The 23626-nt window shown below is 43.7% G+C and overlaps 1 protein-coding gene across 3 annotated transcripts in view; it reads left to right on the top strand.

Annotated features, from left to right (window-relative positions):
* Window positions 1–23626, top strand: part of MTMR12 (myotubularin related protein 12) — a 44807-nt gene that overhangs the window by 5828 nt on the left and 15353 nt on the right. For 2 of the 3 annotated variants that reach the window (XM_027771874.1, XM_027771875.1), the window contains 4 exons: window positions 3718–3847; window positions 11176–11251; window positions 21147–21253; window positions 22077–22201. In XM_027771874.1, the coding sequence (XP_027627675.1) occupies window positions 3744–3847; window positions 11176–11251; window positions 21147–21253; window positions 22077–22201 (412 nt within the window). In that variant the 5' untranslated portion in view covers window positions 3718–3743. Of the gene's footprint in view, window positions 1–3717; window positions 3848–5055; window positions 5437–11175; window positions 11252–21146; window positions 21254–22076; window positions 22202–23626 lie in introns of those variants that run through there. The other variant, XM_027771876.1, reaches the window with a different exon arrangement.

The following is a 23626-nucleotide window of genomic DNA, read 5'->3' as shown; positions in this document are numbered from 1 at the left end:
GCTGTGGGGGGCGGACTGTTGGAGGGAGAAGGGCATGCCTGAGCTGATGGTGCAGGATGCGGGAGCATCTGCTGTGCTCAGGGTAAGAGTCCAAGCAGAAGGATGGGCATGTGCAGAGATGGAGGTATCTCAGAGAGCACATTGCATTTAGGGAATGGTTATGACTTACTAGGAAAAGTAGGGGTTTTGGTTCTGTCCCACCTGAATTCATAGTTTCCCAGCTGATTTCTAGTTGTGTGATCCTGGGGATATCACTTAATGCTTGGGGCTTTTGCTGTTTCATTTTAAGATCAGCAGTGTCATCTGTGCCCCATGGCTCAGCTGTGAAGGGGGGTGGCAGACCGCAGTTCAAGTCCCAGCCTCAGTGGCTCGAAAAACACACTGGGTTTGTGTGCATGTGTGTCCAAAGTCCCAATAGCATGGAGAAGTGGAGGAGAAAGGATTGCAGTGTGACCACACCTTGTTGGGAGGTGGTTTCTCCCTCTCTCTCTCTCTTTGGCAAGTGCCTGCACCCTCTTACAATACAATAAAAAACAAAAGCAAACAGCAGTGTTAGGCATATCCTGTGGCTCAGCAGTTTAGGAAGCTGGATCCCACGTGGCCAACTGCAGTTCAAGTCTTGGCCCCAGGCACGTATGTGTGTGTCCAAATTCTGACAGGAAGAAGAAATGGAGGAACAACGGTTGCAGCACGACCATGCCCTGTTGAGAGGTTCTCTCTCTCTCTAGTGAGCATATGTACTATCTAGCAATAATAATAAAGCCATTAGTGGGACCAGCAGGTGGCGTAATGGTTACATGACTGGACTCTCACGTAGCTGACCATGGTTCGGATCCTGGACCTGGTGGCTTGAAACTCATGCTGGGTACATGTGCATGCATGCCCAAAATCCCAAGAGGAAAATGGAGGAGAAGGGATTGCAGCATGGCCATCACCTCTGGGGGGTGATTTCTTGCTTTCTCTCTCTCTGTCTCTCCAATAAGTGTACATGCCCTATAGCAAAATTTCTCTCTAAAAATAAAATAAAAATAAGTAGAGCCATCAGTGTTAATGTTCCCCTTGAAGTCTCATGAAGGTTATAAATTGTTAAATGCATAGCCCTGAGGGTACGGTTATTGAATGAGGGTTAATTGAGAAGAAAACTATTTATTGTTCGGAGAGAATTACGTTGACATAAAATACACTGCACACAATTATGAGGCTGACCATAAAGTTTCTCCCCAGTTTAGTGAGTTCATCTTAGTGAATGACGGATCTTTTTGCTGTTGATATATGTACAGGTGCTGATAACTGGGTGCTGGCTCATACCTTGTGTCTGTATGAGAGACACAAATATGACGTTTTTGTTCGTTACCACTGTAACTTATATAAATGTTTATTGGGTTCACATCTGAAAAATCCTACTCTATTTTTAGGAATTCTGCCTCTTCCTTATATGCTGATTCTTGATCTGGACTCAGCGGCATAGAACAGTTTCTTGGCTTGCCAACATATGTTGATCAGCATGCCAAAACCCTTACCTCAGTCGACCCTGGCGGTTTCTTTACCTTCTGGTGGTGTTTTGTGCCAGAGACCAGGATGCATAGCTTCTTTTTACTATTTTAATTCGATCCTTCATCACCTTCCTTCCTAATGACCCCTACTTTTTTGAGAAGTAAAAGTTGTAACTAATACATGCTAACTGACCAGTTAGCTTTTTCATTGAGCAGAGGCTTGTAGAGGTGGGTGCTTGGTGAGCTGAATACCTTTAACTGTCTCCTGGCTTAACAACTCACAAATATGTTCTGGCCAAAAAGTCCTAAATGCTTATGACATGGCACTTTAAGGCAAGACCTGCCTACATTCCTAAGAAAATAGCCTACTATATTTGAATGACAGTGTTCTTATTTAGTCCATGGGGAAATTTGTTGGTTTTGTTTTTATGTTAGTACTTTATGGAAATTTCCTTTATAGTTGCCTAGGTTTGATTCCAGTTCCACCATTGCTTAGCTCTGTGACCTGGGCAAATTACTTGACCTTCCTGTGCTTCATCTGTATGATGTAAGGCCACCAGGTAGCATGGTGGTTGAGGCACTGGATTCCCATTTGGCTGGCTGCAGTTCGAGTTCCAGACCCTGCCACTTAAAACTCACGTCTGGTGCATGTGTGCCCAAAATCCTGAGACGAGAATAGAGGAGAAGAGGTTGTGGTGTGGCCATCTCCTTCAGGGGGATGATTTCTCACTTTTCTTCTTGCTGTCTCTCTCTGGCGAGCATATGTGTCCTATGACAAAAACCTAAAGTAAGAAAAAAAAAATGGAGGGAATTATATTACCTATCCTACAGGGTTGTAAAGATTGAGTTAATAAAATGTAATATGTTCAGAACAGTGCCCAGTACAAAGTACATGCTATATAAGCACTGGTTATTGTTATCATTATTCTTATTTTTGCTATGATGTTTTTTTGGGGTTTTTTTGTTAAGTTTATTTATTCTGTGAGTAAGAGAGACAGAGAGAGATGGCACCCCTATGGAGTCTTGATGCTGTGCTCCACCCCCCAGCCTCAATCAGCCTGGATCATGTGCATACCCATGCCCAGCATTCTCAGGGAAGTCTCCAGAGGCAAGCCAGCAACCTTCCCTTCTGGGTCTGCCTTACAGAGCATCACTTTAAAAAAAAATAATTATTTAATTATTATATTTTAAATTTTGCTGTAGGACTCATGCACTCACCAGAGAGAGATGGGATGCAGGGAAAGGGGGAGTGAGAAAGAAAGCTACCAGGTCTGGGACTCAAACTACAGTCAGCCATGTGGGCATTAGCATCTCAACCACCATGCCACCTGCTGATCCCAGAGCACCATGTTTTACTGCCTGCCACTTTCTGGCCCCTGATCTGGTTTTATTGAGCAGAGTAGGTTGTGTAGTTTCACTTCCGGTAGGTTGAGTAGTATCACTTTGGTTTTCCCAGAGGCTTGTTTTTTGTTTGTTCTAAGATGTGCAAAGGCTTGAACTCTGGTTTGTGATGGAATTTTTGTAAATACCTGAAACTCTTTCAGTGCATGCCACCTTCAGCAAGAAGTGCCGTGACTTGGAAGAGAACCAAGGACACATCTGCTGGCCTGCCGGAGCCATCCTCTGGGGCATTTTGTCCTAGAGGCTAGTGGCAGGGCTGGGTATGGGCAGCCATCATCTTGCGGCCCAGGGCTAGCAGCCCTGACCCTCACTGTGGCTTTCTGATCTGTCGTGGCCTCGATTCACCAGGACACACAGAGTCCTCTTGTAGGCTGTGCATCTTCAGACCAAAGGGAGGTTTACAGACAAGAACCTGACATGCTATTCAAATCAGTGTGCCATCTTCTGCACATATTGGTAGGGCTAAAAATACTTCATTATTTTACCATTTGTGCCAAGCCTGTCTTCTAGTGCTTCACACACTCTTTGTGTTATACAAATTATCTCATGGTCAGATGATGAAAGCGGAGCTATAAATTACTTCTGCAAGGAATGGAACAAGAACAACTCCTGTCCTACAACAGAAAAAGACAGAGCCTTAGTCATAATTTTGGGTTAGTGACAAAAAAGTGGGACAAAATTAGGATTAAGCAGTGAATTCATTCTGCATGGATAAAAACAGGCTTCGTAGAGGAAATTGGGGCCTGAGGATGCACTTTCACATCATTAAAATGCCAGGGCTTCATGAAAAGATTGTATTGTCATTTTAATTTTGTCTTGCTAGCCAACGACCCCAAGAACCATACAGTCATGTTTGACACACTTAAGGACTGGTGCTGGGAACTGGAGCGGACCAAAGGCAACGTGAAGTACAAGGCCGTGAGTGTCAATGAAGGTTACAGGATCTGTGAGAGGTAAGCTTGCATACTGGGCATGTGCCAGGCTCCACTCATTTGAAGTGTGCAGTGTTTGTTAGTTTATTCGCAGCGTTGTGCAACCACTACCTACGATCTTAGAATGTTTTCATCATCCCCAAGTGAAACTCCATACCCACTAACTCAAAAGTCACTCCTCTCTTGCCCACAGAGCTCCTTCCTCCTCCCCACCCCTAGCAACTATAGTGTATTTTCTGTCTCTATGGATCTGTCTGTTCTGGACATGTAAAATGGAGTCATCTAATGTGTGGTTTTTTATGACTGGCTTTTCACTTTGCATATTATTTGTGACATTTATTATGTTGTAATATATATCAGAGTTTCATTCTTTCTTGTTTCCAGTCACTATTTCACAATATGGAGCTACTCTTTTATTTATCCATTGGTTAGCCGATGGACTGTTGGGCTCTTCTGACTAAAGCTGCTGATGAGTTTAGTGAGAATATACGGTTTTACTTCTCTTAGGCGTCGAACCTAGGAGTAAATTGCCAGATCATGTGCTAACTCTGTATTTACCTTTTTGAAGACCTGCCAGAATGTTTTCTACAGACACTGCACCATTTTACATTCTCACCACAGTGTATAAGGGTTCTTTCTCCACAGCAGTATACTAGCTTTTTGAAGGAAAAAAAAAAAAACTTGTAGTGTCTGTTAAAATACTCAGAAGCGAACTTATTTTTTTGTTTCCATTTTTATATCTGTAGTCTAAATGTAAAACTTTTAGAGGGATTTCTTTTGTTTCCATTTTTATATCTGTAGTCTAAATGGCAAACTTTTAGAGGCATTTCTAAATTTATTGTGTGTGTTTTCTTTCCTTGTTTTTAGCACTTTATTTATTCATTCAACAAAAATTCTGGGTGCCCACCATGTGCCAGGCAGTGTCCAACTGCTGAACTCCAGCAGGCACGGAGTACTAAAAACCTCTGCCCTCCTGGACCTTCCAGTCTAAGGAAGAAGACAGTGATAGAATAAAGAAGTAGAAGATAGTATATTAAAAGAAAATTGCGGGACCAACAGGTGGTGTGGTGGTTGAGGCACTGGACTCCCCTATGGCAGATTGCGGTTCAAGTCCTGGACCTGGCAGCTTGCTTTCTCACTTTCCTGCTCTCTTCCCCTGGCCAAATTAAAAAATAATAATAATAATATCAATAAATAAAATTAAATAAATGATTATGAAAGAAAGAAAGAAAGAAAGAAAGAAAGAGAAAGAAAGAAAGAAAAGCACTGTGGAGAAAAGCAGATGGGGGGTTAGGAAGTGTACTGGAGGTCATGGCGGAGAGGGTTGGTGAGAGAAGCCTCATGAGTCTAAGCGGTCCTTGAGCAAAGCCTTGAAGGAGTAAAGGATTGCGTTTAGGACACCTGGAGGAGTGTTCCAGGAAGAGGAAACCATAAAGGCAAAGGCTTGAATGAGGAACAGTGAGGAGCCCAGGGCCTGGGGAGGAGCAAGCAAGGGAAAGAAGAGAAGGTGGGGAGGTCAGGGAGGGCAGAGGCAGCCGGTGGTGACTTGCTGTTGACGCGAGAATTCATCTCTGACTCCGAGTACACCGAGGGAGTCTGAGCAGAGGCGGGTATGATCTGACCTACATTTTTAAAGAATGACTCTGCATAATCTGTTTTTAGAAAGCTGAAAATTACCATTTTGGAACATCCTCACTTAGTCTCCCGCCAATAGTTTCACAAAATGTATTTCGTAGAGTAGAGCATTTGTCCGTGATTGTGATAGGCCTCTTTAGCAGGTTAGTTTTGGGTTTGAACAATTGCAAGCTCTTACAGGATTCCCCTCCCCCCCTAGTCGCAACAGGAGCTGCAGGGACAGTAAGGAGGAGCCCGCAGGGCCCTGACCCCCAGCCCAGACCTTCACTGTCAGTCCTACCCTGCTCCTTCCTCTTTTTCAGGTAGCTTTTGCAGGAAAGCTACTTCTTTCTCATAAAGAGATTAGAAATCTCTGTCCTAGGAGGTGTTAGTTTGTAATGTGGTATTGATGTTGATATTAGACATCCCCGTTCCTGGAACTGTTTTTTTAAAAGTTCTGCCCCTAGGGACCAGCAGATGGCATAAAGTCCTGGACCCAGCAGCCTAAAACTCACGCTGGGTGCGTGCACCTGTGTGCCCAAAATCCTGAGAGGAAAATAAGAGAAGGGATTACGGCGTGACCATCCCTTCTGGGAGGTGATTTCTCACTTTCCATCTCTGTCTCTCAGGCAAGCGCATGTGCCCTACAGCAAAAATCTCTCTTGAAGTAAAAGCCCTGCCCCCCATTGCTTCATTAGCTTTTCTGTAGGTGATGGCACGTCAGAAGTATACCTGGTAGAGAGAGTAGAAAGGGAAGCTTTTAATTGGTGGTAAATGGGCAGAATGGACGGAGCTTTAGCTCCGTGGAGACACATCCCTGTGGCTACCCGGAGGCACACACACCCCCATTCTGCTCCCAGCCTTTCTGTCTCCGGGGAATGATAATGAAAAGCTATGCTTTTTCTCCTCTGGCCACTGCAGAAGCTGGCTCCATGGTCCCCTGGTATCCATTCTCTGCCTGTACAGCAGGGCGAGGGAGCACCTTGTGTATCTGATCCTCAGCCTTGCTTCAGTAGTTTCCAGCTGTTCTTAGAACAGAAGTCTTAAGTAGCACTACCAGGCTCTCATGCTTCAACGCCTCCCGAGCTCTCACTTTGTATCACACCCCTCTGCCCACACTGACCTCCTCGCCACAGGCCCTGCCTCATCGTATCCTGTCTGGAAGCTCCTTTTACTTCTAACTGCTCGCATGTGAACTCCGCTTCATCAGTCAGTCTCAGGTCTCTTTGTGAGAGCTTTCACTGCATGGTGGACCTCCCTTCATAGCACTTACCGTGATCCCGAGCTTATTTTTATTTGTATCATCATTTAGTTATTATCTCTGCAACCTACAGCCCTGAAATCAAGAACACTGGTTTTGTTCACCGTCATATCCTCAGTGCCAAGCACAGTCCCTGACTTCTAAGAGGTACTCAGTCCTGAGGAGAGGGAGCTGAGAAGCTAGTTTAGATAACTCCGCTAGTGACTTCCCTGAATAGGCTGAGAAACGATGGCCTCTTGGTAGGTTCTATCTAGAGCAGTGCTTCTCACAGTTAATATGCATCTGGATCAACCAGGGACCTTGTAAAATGCAGATTCTTGGGGACCAGCAGGTGGCATGGTGGTTAAGGCACTGGACACTCCCATGTGGTCAACCACAGTTCTAGTCCCAGTCCTGGTGGCTCTGTTCTCCCTTTTCTCTTTCTCTGTCTCTTTCTAGTCAAATTAAAATAAGTGAATGAATAAATCTGCAAAAAAATGCAGATTCTGGGGGACCAGCAGATGGCATAATACTTACGTCACTGGACTCCCACAGAGTTGACCATGATTCAAGTCCTGACCTGGTGGCTTAAAACTCACAGCTGACGCGTGTGCGTGCGTGCATGCCCGCCCAAAAATCCTGAGAGGAGATTGGAGGAGAAGGGATTGTGGCATGGCCATCCCCCTCTGGGGGGGGCGATTTCTCACTTTAGGTCTCTCTGTCTCTCTCTGTTTCCGGCGAGGACATCTGCCCTATAGCAAAAATCTCTCTAAGAGAAAAAATGCAAATTCTAATTCAGTAGGTTGGGAAAGCCTTAGAATCTGCTTTCCGTACAAGCATCCATGTTATGCTGTGGCATTCTTTGAGCAGCAGGGTTTTCTAGGACAGTTTTCATCCCGTCTGCACTGTTGGAGAGCTTATGGTCTAATAGTGCTAGGGCGCAGCCTGCGCACTGGTGACTTTTTTACTCTTCCCACATCATTTTAGTGGACACCATGACTTGAGTGCCAGTGACCTGTGATGTGGTTTGACTTCAGTGGCAACACCTGATGAAGGGGATTGGACCAGTGGGTGGCACCGTGCTTGGTGATTAAAGCAGCTGGATCCCACATGGCCAACAGCTTGGTTTGAGTCCTGGCCCCAGAGGCTGGAGAACATATGGGGCACGTGTGTGTGCATGCCCAAATGCTGAGAGGAGAATGGAGAAGAGATTAGAGTGTGGCCATCTCCCTAGGGCAGGGATGGGGGGATGCTTGCTCACTCCCCGGCCCTCCTTCTCCAGTCTCTCTGCAGTGGGAGTATATGCGCCTTATAGCAAATAATATAACAATAATAATAAATGAATAAAAGAGCTACTTTACTACCATCTATTCAAACCGATACATAAGGAAGTATTTCAGCACTTCTATACTTTAAAAAGCCAAATATTCTTCCCAGTTTTGATGGCATGAGGTGTGTCTTGCAGTGACCAGTGGTTCTCAAACGTGGTTTGCATCACAATCTTACAGGAACTTAAGTATCTTTTTCCTTTTTAAGAATTCATTTATTTAATCTTATTTTTATTATTATTTTTAAATTTGGCCAGAGAGCAAAAGAGAAAGTAAGAAAGTAAGCCGCCAGGTCCAGGACTCAAACCGCAATCAGCCATGTGAGAGTCCAGCACCCTTAACCCACCATGCCACCTGCTGGCCCCAAGTATCTTTAAACCCTTTTTTGTTTTGTTTTAAGAATTCATTCATTTGTTCATTTATTTTAATTTGACCAGAGAGAGACAGAGTGAGAAAGCAAGCCACCAGGTCTGGGACTTGAACCGTGGTCAACCATGTGGGAGTGTCTAATGCTTTGACCACCACACCACCTGCTGGCCCCTAAACTTTTTTCTTTTTTATTTTTTTGAGAGAAAGATTTTTGCTACAGGGCATGTACGCTTGCCAGAGAGAGAGAGACAGACAGAGAGGCAGAAAGTGAGAAATCACCTCTCAGAGGGAATGACCATGCAATAATCCCTTCTCCTTCATTCTCGTGGGCATGCACACATGCGTGCCCTCCGTGAGTTTTAAGTCACAAGGTCCAGGACTCAAAGCACAACTATGTGGGAGTCTAGTGACATAATCGCTACACCATCTGCTGGTCCTTCTTCAAACCTTTTTTAATAAAAAAAAAATGTTCAAGTTATATAAAAGACAAAAGGATGTGAGTAGTTCCTTTTTATTCCTCACCCAGACTCAACTATTATTTTTTCTTTTCCTTTTTTCCCCAAAAGTTTATCCATTTATTTCTTCCATGAGCAAGAGAGACAGAGAGGAGAAGGGAGAGGGACAGAGATAGCCCTCTCAACAGGGTCTCGATGTTGTAATCTACCCCCAGCCCGGGCTAGCCCGAGATCATGGACACGCGCGTGCCTTCCATACTCCCAGGACTTGAACTGTCCCATGTGGGTCTGCCTTGCAGAGTGTTGTGTTTTAACCATATGCAACCATCCGGCCCTCAGATTGAGCAGTTATTAATGCCTGTTTTCTCTATACTCCTACCTAGTTCCCTCTCCCTTGGAGGTTTTTATTTAAATAATAAAGAATAAATTCACGAAGAACTCATTATGCTTCGTTCATGAATATTTCAGTATACTATAATCTCTCAAAATGAAGGACTCTTTATAAACATACCCATAAAATTATTACCATACTTTGCAAATTTTACATTAATTCTTAGATACCCGCAGGGTTCAAATTTTCCCCATTGTTTTATAAATTATTTAACAATTTCACTTTCACCTTCCCCCTTCCCCCCCAGATTGTTATAGGGCTTGAGTGCTTGCCAGAGAGAGAGAAAAAATGAGAAATCACCTCCAGAACAATGGCTATACCATGATCCCTTCTCCTCCATTTTCCTCTCAGGATTTTGGGGCATGCACGCACACATGGGCCCAGCACGATTTTCAAGCCGCCTGGTCCATGACTTGAACGTGCAGCAGGCCATGTAGGATCCCAGCAGCCTTAACCTTCATGCCACTTACAGGCCCCACTGTCATCTTTTTAATTTGTTCTGTTAATCAGGATTCAGTGAGATTAGTATCTTGGCAACTGATCGATATGTTTCTTACATTGCTTAATCTCTAGTTATTCACACCATCATATTTTTCTTGCAGTTTGTGGAAGGAAGAAATCAGGCCATTCGTCTGATAGTATTCCACAGCCTGGATTTCAGTGGTCACATCCCCGTAGCGGCATGTAATGTGTTGCACCATCCCCTCTGAGTTGACAGGTCTAATGACTTGATCATATTTGAATTCTCACCTCTTTAACTCTGAAAATCTTCCTTGTGACCTGATAATTAACAGATCTGATTCAGATATGCAGCATGCATACAAACACCATGTGATTGTTTTTCATTGTAATGTAACACCACGGACACTTATTTTTCATCGGGCTTCATTTCAAGCTCTTTGAGTGAAGGAGTTACCTTTCCTCAGTGCTAGAACTTAAGCAATTTTCTTATTTAAAGGGACCTGTATCTGCTTCTACAAGTTAACAGTGTTTACATATGTGATTCTGTAACTCTGGGAATGTAATTTTCCCATGTTCTACGGCTTCATAGGTTTATTCTTCCTAAAGACCTAATTGTTGTCCTGTACAAATTGAAGTCACACTGTGTGGGTTCAGGTGCCAGCTGCTTTATATGCCTAGTAGTTGCATAACCTGAGAAGGACCATAACAATGTTGAGTCTGTTTTCTAATCTGGAAAATGGAAATAATGCTAGTACATGCCTCTTAGGCTTATTGGGAAGAGTAAATGAATAATTTATGGTAAATAATTAGAACAGGGTCTTCTGTATAGTAGCACTTAAATATTTGTTTGTTGTTGCCGCTGTGAGAGCACTTGATGAAACGTTAGGGTAGCAGCCATTGTAATTATAGGTTTTCATATTAGTTAAACCGAAAGCAGACATAAGTTCTTTTAAAGCTTGTTTATTTTTTCTTCCAGTAAGAGAGACAGTTAAGAGAGAGAGACAGCACTCCAAAGGGGTCCTTGGCACCATTATCTACCCCAAGCCTTCAGCCAGCCCCAGATCATGGGCACGTATATACATGCCTGGTGTACTCAGGGATTTTTCCAGACTTGAACCTGGAACCTTTCCATGTGGGATTGCCTCACAGAGCATCATGTTTTACCATCGTGCTATCTTTTGGCCCCTCAATACCACATTTTCCAATCTCCTCATTTTATGGAAGCGAAAACAAACCCAAAGAGGTGGAGTAACTTACCTAGGATTGTGCAGAATCAGAGGCAGAGCAAGGATTTGAGCTCAGATTCCGACTTGCTATGGCCAGGGTACTTTACGCCAAACTGAGAATGTCTGTTCATCTGAGCCGCTGCTTAGAGAAGTACAGTCCTTGTCATACATTCTGCTTGGCTCCCTTGTGTTCATTGAAGTCAAACGTTCATGTTTTGTGAGTTAAGTGTAGTACTGAAGCTTGATGACATCTCTTTCTTCTAGGTTGCCAGCATACTTTGTCATCCCCACCCCTCTGGCCGAAGAGGATGTACAGCGCTTTCAGGGTCACGGCATACCAGTAAGTTCATCTGGAAACCCTAAGAACACAGGTCGCTCATTGGCCCATCCTGGCAAAATCATCCTACTCAAAGTTCTTGGCTTTGTTACTGAAGAGTTTGTCTTGCCAGCTTTGCACAGTGGCAATATCATAGCCAAGGAGGTTTATCTGAGGTGCGATTATTGCTAACTGAAGAGCTTGTCTTCAGTTGAAGAGAGATCTAGAAATAGCTTAGGAACTCTAGAGGAGTCTCTTAACATGAGACTCGGGACAGAGTTCTAAGGTTTGCACAGATGCACTCAGGTTTTTAGCAGAGATGTTAAAAGAGCTTTAAGAATATTACAACTCTGTCTGCTGTTGAAAGCAAGCTTAGTTTAACACTTAAATCATTTTGAGCCTGAGCTGACCCCACTAAGGGTAATATGCTTCAAGATCCTTTTCGGCCTGCCCTATTAATCTTTGTATGGGTGTGTTTGTGTTTTCTCCCAGAAACAATGTGAAATGTGTCTTAGTTTTCACAGAATAGGATGGGAGGGGAGCCATATTTCATGTGTCACTGATGAAAGCAAGCAAGCTCTGGCATTCTCTCCAGTTTCCCATTGGTGGTTGGGAGTTGCCAAGCCTGCAGGGAATTTAGAAAGGAATGAGAATTATAAATAAATGCTGAGTTGTGCACATGGCTAGTTCATCTAAAGGGTCACCCCATATGGGAGGAAAGCTGGTCAGACAAGTCACTTGTCCAGTGGCCCATGGAGACTGGACGGGGAATGAGTGGGGCCCTTGCAGTGAATGAGAAACCCTCTGCTTGGCCTAGGGCATTCTTGAGCACTAGTTGGCTTGTGCCATGTGGGAATATGGGATGGTGCAGCCAAATGTCCTGATTTTTCAGAAGGCAGATTTGGGCTTTTCTGGGAGTTTTTGTTTATGTAGGCTGTATCTTTTGATATCGGCTATATTAAAAATTCAGCCTGGTGGGACAGTGGGTAGCAAATTGAACTACGGTGCTGAAAGCCATGTGGCTGACCACAGTTCAGATCCTAGGATCAGTGTGAGAGTACAAGCATATGCTTCCATGTGTCCAGGATCCTAAGGAGCTGGAAGGCTAGCGAGGGGGAGTTACAGCATGACAGGATCTTGTCAAAGGTGCTTCTCTCTCTCTCTCATGTGCACATGCACTATCATGAATAAAATAAAAACAATTTAAACTGAAAAATGTTTAGATATTTAAGTAATAAACTCATGACAAATCATCATAAAATATTTCTTTGAAAAGTAACTATACTTTCTAAAACAGCAAAATAGAGGAATGGCAGTGTTTTAATTTTTGAAACTTAAAGACAGCTAGATTTCTGTATTTGTTTTATTTATTCAGTTTATTGTGGTATATGCTGGGGTTTGGCTGAAGTATATGAAGAAAATCCAGCTTTGTACAGATATCCACTTGAGAAGGAAGGAATATTTACTAACCTTTTTAGATAATTTACAGTGATGTTTGATAGTACACATATCCAAAAAAAAAAAAAAAGATGTGACTTTTTCCTAAAGATTAGTTTCAATAAAGAATCTGAAAACAATTAATTTTTCATTTTCTGTAAAATTAAATCCCTTTGGTCTGTCTTATACTTTGAAAAGTTCTAAAAACATGTCTTATTTTATACTACTTACACATTGGTCATTTGAGAAATACTGGTTCATAGGTTATACAGATTTTCTAAATAGTGACATATTTGATTACATAGTATATTTTAAAAATCACTTTCATTAATACCACCATCTTATCAGAAAAGTTTTCAACTATTGGGACATTGCCAGCTAACGTGGAAGATACTAGTTCTCTAAAATTCTAATTTTTGCTTGGAATCTTGATTTCTTTTTTTTTTTTTTTTGATTGCTTGAGGACACGCATGGATGCCAGACATATAGAGCAACCCCAAATGGGGCATGGTAATGCCACAAGCCTTTCTCCTCCATTTCTCCGTCCTTTAGGATTTCAGATATGCACATGTCCCAGAGTATTTTTCAAATCACTGGGGCCAAGATTTGAGCCACAATTGGCTTTAGCATCTGGTCCCCTTCAACACTATGGTATAGAACCAGCCCAGTCTTTTTTATTTTTTATTTTTTTGGTCAGAGAGTATAGGTGTGCTCACCAGAGACAGAGGGAGAAAGTACCTCCCACTAGAGAGTGTCATGACACAGTCGCTTCTCCTCCATTTCTTCACCCTGCTGGGATGTTGGGCCCACATGCACACATGCCCAGCATATTTTTTCAGACACCAGGCTGGGATTTGAACCACACAGTCAGACCATGTGGGATTTGGCTCTCTTAACCACCAGGCTATGGGACTGACCCTCAAACTTAATCATTTTTAATTCCTCATTAAGGACATTCTTTTTTTTTTTTTTTTTTGAGAGGTTTTTCGCTATAGGGCGCATGCGCTCGCCAGACAGAGAGAGACAGAGAGACAGAAAGCGAGAAATCACGCCCCCCCAGGGGGGATGGTCATGCCGCAATCCCTTCTCCTCCATTCTCCTCTCGGGATCTTGGGCACGCACACACACATGCCCGGCGTGAGTTTTAAGCCACCGGGTCTGGGATGCGAACCGCGGTCGACTACGTGGGAGTCCAGCAACATAGTCATTATGCAACTGCTGGTTCCCCTCATTAAGGACATTCTTAAGTGAAACTTTTTTTTTTTTGGCTAGTGGTGTCAGTGATGACCAGTACAGTTGGAGGGCCCTGCCTTGATGGTGCTAAGTCACCAACAGTTTTACCCACTACTGCTTTTATTATTTTTCTTCTTCTTTTTTTAAACTACACTGCTTTGATAACATCACTGTAAATATAAACAGTGAAAAGACGAATTCTATCTTAGTATTATTATGAAAATAGTTGTAGCCTCTCAGACCACCTGAAGGGGTCTCCTTCAGAGAGGTGTATAGTGTACTTTGAAAATCAGTTCTTGGGACCAGCAGATGGTGTAATGGTTACGTTGCTGGACTCTCATGTAGTCAAACACAGTTCTAGTCCTGGACCCAGTGGTTTAAAACTCACGCTGGGCGTGTGTGCATAGATGCCCAAAATCCCAACAGGAGAATGGAGAAGGGATTGCAGTATGACCATCCCCCCAGGGGTTGATTTCTCACTTTCTGTCTCTCTGTCTCTCTGTTTCTCTGGTGAGCGCGCACACCCTATAACAAAAATCTCTCTTTAAAAAAAAGAAAAATCAGGGGAACCAGCAGTTAGCGTAATGGCTATGTTGCTGGACTCCCACGTAGTCAACCGCAGTTCACATCCCGGACCTGGTGGCTTAAAACTCACGCCGGGCACAAGTGCGTGCGTGCCCAAGATCCTGAGAGGAGAATGGAGGAGAAGGGATTGCGGCGTGACTATCCCCCCTGGGGGGTGATTTCTCGCTTTCTGTCTCTATGTCTCTCTCTGTCTGGCAAGTGCACGCGCCCTATAGTGAAAACCTCTCCAAAAAGAAAAGAAAAATCAGTTCTTGCCAGCAGGTGGTGTTATACTTAAGGTACTGGACTCCCACATGGCCAGTTGCAGTTTTAGTCCCAGACTGGTGACTTGCTTTCTTACTCTTTTTCCCTCTCTCCCCCTCTGTCTCTTTGGTCAAACTGAAGAAGAAGGAGAAAATAAATAAAAATTAATAAAATTAAATAATTTTTACGAAAAACAACCTAACCATCAGAAAATCAGTTCTTGAGAGGAAGAGTTCTTCAGCCCCTCACAGAGAAATTTAGAGAAGAGGGTGTGCTCTCTAGGAAAAAACACAGATGAATTGTCCACATATCCGTGGGAATAGGCTGCTTCGCCATTGATGCAGTGTGTGAAATTTAAATATTCTGCATTTTAGCCATTTCTCGTTTTGGGACTGAGACGTGGGAAGCATCTGGTAAGACCTGAGTGAGGAGTGAGCAGCGTAACTTTATAGAAACTGGGAAGGTGTTCTCGCGTCATTAAATCTGCCCTAATTATCAGCCCTGGAAGTCATTAGTGGAGCTTGCATGAATGGACAGAAAAAAAAAAAAAAAGGCTATACAAGATGGACTTCACACATTAACTCATAAAACACAGAGCTTTTGGTCTCCATCTTACTTTCTGGTTTCTTCCCTCTTAATGTAAGGTTTTCATTTGACTCAAACATTAGGATCGCCAAGAATGATTGTAAGCCAAGTAAAAGATAGTTTACTTTTTATTTGGAAATGATATTTATAACAACCAGAAGTGTATCCAGACTTTGCCAGATGACCCCTGTGGGACAGAATATGGGGTTGGGAACCCCTACTTGACAGTGACCTATATTGGTTGTTTCTTGTTCAGTGTATGTCTTAGCAGACTCGCAGCAGACTCCGGAAATAGAAGAACTAAGTCACATGAGCCTTCATCCTCTCTGGCTATATCCTTACCTTGTCCTCCTTTCTGTCTCTCATTCCTGTTGAACCTACTCATATTTACGCTTTCATTGTCTGTGATTTCTTTGTTGTTAAACAGATAAGAAACTTAGTCTTTCATTCAACCAGCTATTAGGTGATTTCCAAAAATGTACAACAATGCCACTTTTGTTACTAAGTTTTTTGGTGTGAATGTTACTTATATTAACATGCAATTTTTTTTTCTTTTTGGAGAAATTTTTGCTGTAGGGTGCGTATGTTCTCTGGAGAGAGAGAGAGATGGAGAAAAAGGAAGTGAGAAGTCACCCCTCAGGGGTGATGGCCACACCACAATCCATTCTCCTCCTTTCTTCTCTTGGGATTTTGGACATGTACACACATGCACTGTGTGTGAGTCTCAAGCTGCTGGGTCCAGGACTTGAACCACGGTTGGCCATGTGGGAGTCCACCACCTTTAACTGCTACACCACCTGCTGGCCCCTGGTTTATTGTTTTAAAATGAATTAATGTTTTTAAAGTTTCTAAGTTTCCGTTTCTAATGTAAATATCAAAGCTATACTCTAATTGACGATTTTTTTGGGTGCTCAATAATTTTTAAGACTGTAAAGGAATCTGAGACCAGGAAGTTTGAGAACCACTGATGTACAAGATTACACATAAGGAGCGGGGCTCAAAAAGTTCACAGAAAACGTGTTGTTAAATAACTAGACTGAGATTTTGGGCCAGCTGATGGTGTCGTGGTTAAGGCAACCACATGGATCCCACACGGCTGACGATGCAGTTTGAGTTCTGGACCTGGCAGCTTGATAAATACATCAGATATGGATGCATGAGTGCCCCAAATCCTGAGAGGAGAATGGAGGAGAAGGGATTGCAGCATGGCCATCCTCTCTCTGGCCCCCTACAGCATTTTGAAAAAAACAAACCCAAAAACTATGCCTAGATTTTAAAATTGTTTTGCACCACATGTGAGTACGGGCCCAAGATCCTGAGAGGAGAATGGAGGAGAAGGGATTGTGGCGTGGCCCTCCCCCCTGGGGAATGATTTCTCGCTTTCTGTCTCTCTGTCTCTCTCTGTCTTTCTGGTGAGTGCATGCACCCTATAGCGAAAAAAACCTCTCAAAAAAAAAATTCACATAATGGGACCAGCAGGTGGTATGGTGGTTAAGGCACTGGACACTCCCACATGGCTGACCACAGTTCAAGTCCTGGACCTGGTGGCTTGCTTTCTTGCTTTCCCTCTCTCTCTCTCTCTCTCTCTGGTAAATTAAAATAAAATGAATTAATAAAATTAAAATAGATAATTCTAAAAAAAAATGCACATAACGTAAAATATACCATTAGTGGCATTTAGTATGTTCTAGACCGTTTACTTTTTACCTAGCTTTTCACCTAGGCTGTGTGTGTGTGTGTGTGTTGTCAGAGGGTGCATATGCTCACCAGATAGAGCGAGGAGAAAGCACATTCCCAGTGGAGCATGGTCTTGCTGCAGTTCCTTCCCCTCCACCTCCCCATCCTACTGGGATTTGGGGCACATGCGTACACATGCCCAACGTCAACCATGTTTGATGCTTCCTCTAACCACTAGTCCAGGGTCTTCCCTAGGCTGTTCTCTACGGCTTGCACTTACTCCTTTTCAGTAAAGACCTGTGTTGTCCGTCGTCATCCTTGCTGCCATTCTGGAGACTTTGGCCTCCTTGACCCTCTGTTGTTCTCCAACCCTGAGTAGTTACCTCTATTGTCCTAGGGCTGATGCACATTGCTCTGGATTCTTCAAACCAAGCAGCAGACGTGCTTTGCAGGATTCATGAAAACTATGTCACCTTGCCCTGCCTAGGCTCTTGTCCTGTTGACAGCCATTTGTTTATCTCCTTAGGTCCCTGTATCATCCTTTCCTGGGTAAACATGTTTTTCATTCTCTTTAAGTTTGTGGTGTTGTTAACTCTGGTACTGTCAGCAGTGACCTTTCCCTTTTCCATGGGATCTGGGACAGCGACAAGAACTCCCTCAGCTTCCTTCTTCTCGCTCTCCTATTGTTTCTCTCCATGCTCCTGTTGCCTTTATACAGATTCGAACATGGCTGTCTCTGGAGCCTCATCCCTAGTTCAGTAGGCTTCCCTCTCTCAGGGTTACTTCTTCCCGGTGTAGTCTTTTCTTCTTGAAGACATCCAAGTCTCCGCTTCCTTAGCAGTCAAGCTCCTGTCCTCTCCCTTGTCCCTCTTCTCTTATCCCTCTCTCTCTCATTTAAAGAATCTGTACTTATTTTCTGTACTCATTTCTTGTGGGGTGTGATTTCCACCCACACCCCCTCGGCTGTTATTACCCTCCTGGAAGTCACTGGGCCTTGGGCCTCCCCGTTCTCCCCAGTACCACTGCAGTTTTTGACCCTGATGGTGTTCTCCCTTTTTATCGTTTAAGATCTTATTCCAGCTTTGGAAACGCTGTACACTCTAGATCCTCTTACGGCCTCTGTGGTCCCATTCCTTCTTAACTTGTATACGCTGCTTCTAGTCTCTGCTTGTAGATGTCCCCCTAAAGCTCTGTCTTTGACTCTTTTAAGAGAGATACTTTAAGATACACCAAATAATGAGTAATCTCTCTCTTTCTTAAATAAATAGGGTTAACAGTCTCTAATTCTTGTCTATTGTTAACACATACAAAGAGCTCTGGCCCTTTCCCAGAGAGAAACTGCTGAATGGCAATAACAGGAAAAGACTTTTTTTCTCAATTCCTGCGAAGTCTTTCTCTGACGAGGAACTTTGCTTGCTTCTATTTACTGTTTCAAATAGCACATGTAGTTACTCCTTCACGCCTCAGATGAGATGAGACAATTACGACTGCAGGCCCTTGTCATCAGTCGTGTCCCAAATGGAAAACAGGTTACGGTTGGGTATCACCAAGGGCCTACCCTTTCTGCCCCGGGAGAGGAGATAGAGGATCGGCAGCCACGGTGGCACGTACTGCTAAGGTGCTGTTGCTTGGAGGCTGGGGCCACATGGGAGGCCTGGGTTTGATTCCCAGCCCTATCTCAACCGGCTGGGCATGGTGTGCCTGGTGTCTGAGCTAGCTGAGAGGCTTTAGCAGGAGGAACCGTACATGACAAGACCCTGTCAAAAATCAATCAGAATCATCTCTTCTCCTTTCACTAGTCATCAACTCTCGTGTCCAGAAGCTCTAGTTCGGCTTTCCTCTCCTGAGCTTCTGCCCCTCGTTTGGGGCCTTCTGGTCATCTCCACATGGATGTACTCTTGGTGCTAAATACCAACATACCCAAGGCTACTTCCGCTCCTCTTCCTGACTTAGGTGTGGTGTGGAGTATCGCCTGGGTTGTGGTGTTGATCTCTAACTCTGCCACGCTGCTGCTAGCGTATCTATCTAGCATATGTTTGTTCATGGCAGATGGAGGGCAAAAAGCTGTCCCGTCTGGGCAGCCAAATTACAGAAGGCATGTCTTTCCTCCAGGTTTATCTTTGAGCCAAGGCTGATGGCTTGGTCACCAGAATGAGGGCTGGACCTTTGCCACCCTCGAACCCTTAGCCAGACTTTGATGTAGGACCCAAGTTCACAGCTGTACTCACCTGCCCATCCAACCCTTCCCACTCCTCTGTCCTAGGCCCCACTGGCAAAGTACATTCCCTCACAACAAATTCTAATATCTTTTTATTTCTGTAAAACATACACACAGAAACTCGCATGGCATTCAGAAGAAAGGCCTAATAAAATGCCTTATTCTTTTTTTTGAGAGGTTTTTGCTATAGGGCGCGTGCACTCACCAGAGAGACAGAGAGAGACAGAGACAGAAAGTGAGAAATCACCCCCAGGGGGGATGGCCACCTGCAATCCTTCTCCTCCATTCTCCTCTCGGGATCTTGGGCACGCACGCACACGCACCCAGCATGAGTTTAAGCCACTGGGTACGGGACTTGAACTGCGGTCGACTACATGGGAGTTCAGCGACATAGCCATTACGCTAACTGTTGGTCCCAAAACGCCTTATTCTGCTACTCACGCTCACTCATACAATTTCTTCGTCCTTGGCCTTCTTTTTGTTGTTCCTTGCAATTCTCTTCTGATACCACATTCTGCCTTCTGTTATATTCGCATGCTTATTTCTCCTCTGAGAAGCTCAGAAGTCATCTCTGCGCCCCGTCACAACCTAAGGCAGTGCCTTTGTGTACAAGTCTCCCAGGCCGGTATGTCCAGGAGTCAGCTTCCCATTCTTGCTGTGTGAACGTTCTATGATGGTGCCGCCCCTATTTTGCCATGCAGGTAGAGCACAGCCTTTAGAGTCAGACTGCTGCTACTTCCTGTTCAACTTGGGAATTCATTTATTCTCTCTAAGCCTTAGTCTCTTGCTTTTACCGGAAGTCTTAGTCTTTTGCTTTTAATGGGGATAATCATCATACGTATTATAGGAAGTAACTGTGAAAATTAAATGAATTAACTCATGATAAATGCCTGACACAGGCTAGCCTCATAGCTAGTGGTTAAAGGCGCTGGATCTCACATGGCCAACTGTGCTTCAAATCCTGACTCTGGCAGCTTGAAAAACACATTGGGCACATGTACATGTATGTCCCAAATTTCAGCAGCATGACTGTACCCCTCTGGGGGTGCTTTCTCTCTCCCTCTGTCTGCCTATCTTTCTCTGGTTAGTGCAAACGCTGGCAATTTAAAAAAAAAAAAAAAAAAAACCAACCCTGACATGTAGTAAGCTGTACTCCACAGTTAACTACTGTCCCGGTGATGACAATGATGACGATCGTTCAGGTTACAAGCACTAGGTGATAAGTCACGTCAAAAGGCATACATTAGACCTTAAACAAGTCTGAGAATGACTATCTAGACCTGTTGGGGTTTTGTTTGTTTGTTAAAAAAGACCATACTTGGGGACCAGTGGGTGGCGTGGTGATTAAGGCACTGGACACTCCCACATGGCTGAACACGGTTTGAGTCCCAGACCTGATGTCTTGCTTTCTCACTTCTCTCTCTCTCTCTCTCTCTGGTCAAATTAAAATACATGAATGAATAAAGAAAATTAAATAATTAAAAAAAAAAGACCGTACTTAATCTTAGCCAAAAGACCAGTAAGTGATTTTAAGAATTATTTTTTATTGAATTTTATTAATTCAGTTATTTATTTTAATTTGATCAGACACACACACACACACACACACAGAGAGAGAGAGAGACAGAGAGACAGAGAGAGTGAGAGGGAAAGTGAGAAAGCAAGCCTCTGGGTTCAGGACTCAAACCATGGTCAGCCATGTGGGAGTGTCCAGCGCCCTAGCCACCACGCCACCTGCTGGTCTCCTAATAAACGAATTTTTTTTTTTTAAAGAATAAATCCATGTTTTCCATTGTGAGGAAATACGGCCTGACTTAGTTGAATATATCTAGCCGTCTTCTGAAAGTTATAAATTGCCCTGTATGAACTTAAATGTGAAGCTTCTGTATCCCCTATCGGGTTGTGTATGTTATGTCTGGCATACCTCTGTTCCCCTCGCAGATATGGTGTTGGTCCTGCCACAACGGAAGTGCCCTTTTGAAAATGTCAGCACTGCCCAAAGAACAGGATGATGGCATTTTACAAATCCAGAGGAGCTTCTTGGATGGGTCAGTACTAGTTCTACAATTTTTTACTGCTTATTATCTGTTTACCTGCTAGGGGTATATGACTGATAGTAGTCCTTTTTAATTACTCTGAAAGGAGTCGGTATAATTTAATTGTTAAGAACATTATCTGCAATGTTTTCAGAGGCATTGAAAGAGAAGTGGCATGATGTCTATAATGTTAACAGTTGTCAAACCTCTACCCTGATGTATGTCTCTACTGTTCTGCATGTTTGAAACTTTTCAAAATAAAAAATTACACAAATAGGGTACCAGCAGGTGGCATGGTGGTTAGGGCATTGGATTCCCACATGGGCAACCCCAGTTTGAGTTACGACCTGGGTGGCATGAAAATCATGCCCAGTACATGTTGCATGCATGCCCAGAATCTCGAGAGCAGAATGGAGGAGAAGAGATTGCAGTATGGCCATCTCCCTGGGGTTGATTCTCACTTTCCTTCTATATCTCTCTCTGGCTAACACATGCACCCTGTGGCCAACAGAAAATTCATCTACCCAAAAGAAAAAAAGAAAAAAGAAAAAAAAGAAATAGACTGGAATTACATTGCCTTGGTCCAAGTCATGACTCTCAGTTTATTGATACTCTTAGGCCACATAGTTGTACCCCATGCCTTTCTGTGCCCCAGTCCACTGACTGCACGGCAGCTCTGCAGCTTTACCTCTTACCTCGTAGACCAGGGCTAGATGAAAGGACTTCCACAGAGCTCTTAACATAGATCATGGCACTGAGTAAGTGCTTGGGGAAAACAAACCGTTTGAAATTCATGTTTGTTCTTCTAATCCCATGTTATTTTTTTGATACCTAGAATTTACAGGACTATCCACAGGCCACCCTATGAAATTGTTAAAACTGAAGACCTACCCAGCAACTTCCTATCCCTGCAGGAAATCCAGGCTGCATACTCTAAATTTAAACAGCTGTTTCTGATAGGTGAGAAGAATGCTCAGCAAAAACTTTCTGTCCAATGGGGAAAGCCCTGCCGCGTGGATCAGGTGAAAGTTGGTGTCTTTTCCCTGGGTTCCTTTTGGTAGTACACAGAGGCTTACAACCTCAAGGTCACTGTCATGGAGTGTGAGTGCCATTAGCTGAGGGGCCAGCTGCCATCCCATGCTCCCCCCGCACCTGTCCCCACTGCCTCCTTGTGTGGCAGCGACCACACGATTGTCCTCTCCTCTCCCCTCCTCAGTGCACAGTTCCGGGTGGCCAGACCTGGATCTCTTCCCGCTCAGAGTTGGGAACCATTATACCATGCCTGTGTTTACTGACTTCTGTAAAGTGAATGATCTGTTTGTTTTCCTTTTAGGGCTTTTTTCCAAGGTGGAAATATCTTAATTGTTTTTTCCCCTTAAGTGGGCACGTATGTTTCTTACCATGTAAAAAATATTCAGTTAATCAGAATGTACAAAGTAGAAAATGAAATATGCACATCCCAGCTACCTTCATTTCCTTGCCTAGTTGTCTGAACTGTTACCAGTTTAGAACTTAGTGGTATCTCATCATGTTTACTTGTCAATTCTCCATTCTCGAATGAGTCTTTATTCTCTGAAATTTGTCACACATAAGGGTAACTTTTCCAAATGTGAGCTTTTTCACCTAGCAAAATTCTTAGCTATTTTAGGATTCATTCATCTGACATTTATTTAAATCCCCATGGCATATACTGACTATGTCAGGCATGGGTGATAAACGTGAATGTGATACCAAAATCTCACACCCTCACAAGGGACACAGAGGTGTGGATTGTGTTCCGTGTTACAGAAGAGTTTGTAAAAATAGGGACCTGGAGGAGAGTAGTTCATGTCACTGTTTGATCCAGGACTTTGATTCTAGTTTTATTCTCATCACCTAGGATTTCCAGGGATATCTGCCTCTTATTGATTTGAGTTTGCAGTTTTTAAATGTACTAAGTTTGTGTAAAATTCAAGATTCTGCTTTATAAGGTGTATGGGGGGAACCGTGTCATGGTGCACAAGGTGAATGACCTTAAGATTCTGATGAATGCGGAGTGTCGCCCTCAGGCTCTCATGCCACTGGATGTATCTGGTTGCATTTTCCACTTCTAGGAATAGCAGCCTGGGTGTTGGAGCTTTTGGCCTAAAACATGTTATACTCTTTGTTGAACTACAGGGTCGGCCATGGCTTTGTATGCGTGTGGTAGACATTTCTTATTTCAGTGATAAAGATCGTTTTGACTACTACATGCACCTAGAGGCCACAGTTCAAAAACCATTTCAGCTGAAGTTTGAAATGCCCTTTACTTGAAATGGAGTCTTGTGCCAGGTTCTGCATTTGGGGTCTAGGGCCGATAATCTGCAGCGCACCCCCGAGTAGCACAGGCTGTTGTGGCAGGTATGT

Source organism: Tupaia chinensis, unplaced genomic scaffold, assembly GCF_000334495.1.
Source record: "Tupaia chinensis unplaced genomic scaffold, TupChi_1.0 Scaffold000237_1, whole genome shotgun sequence".
In the NCBI taxonomy this organism is placed as follows: domain Eukaryota; kingdom Metazoa; phylum Chordata; class Mammalia; order Scandentia; family Tupaiidae; genus Tupaia; species Tupaia belangeri.
This window is presented reverse-complemented; position numbering and strand designations above follow the sequence as displayed.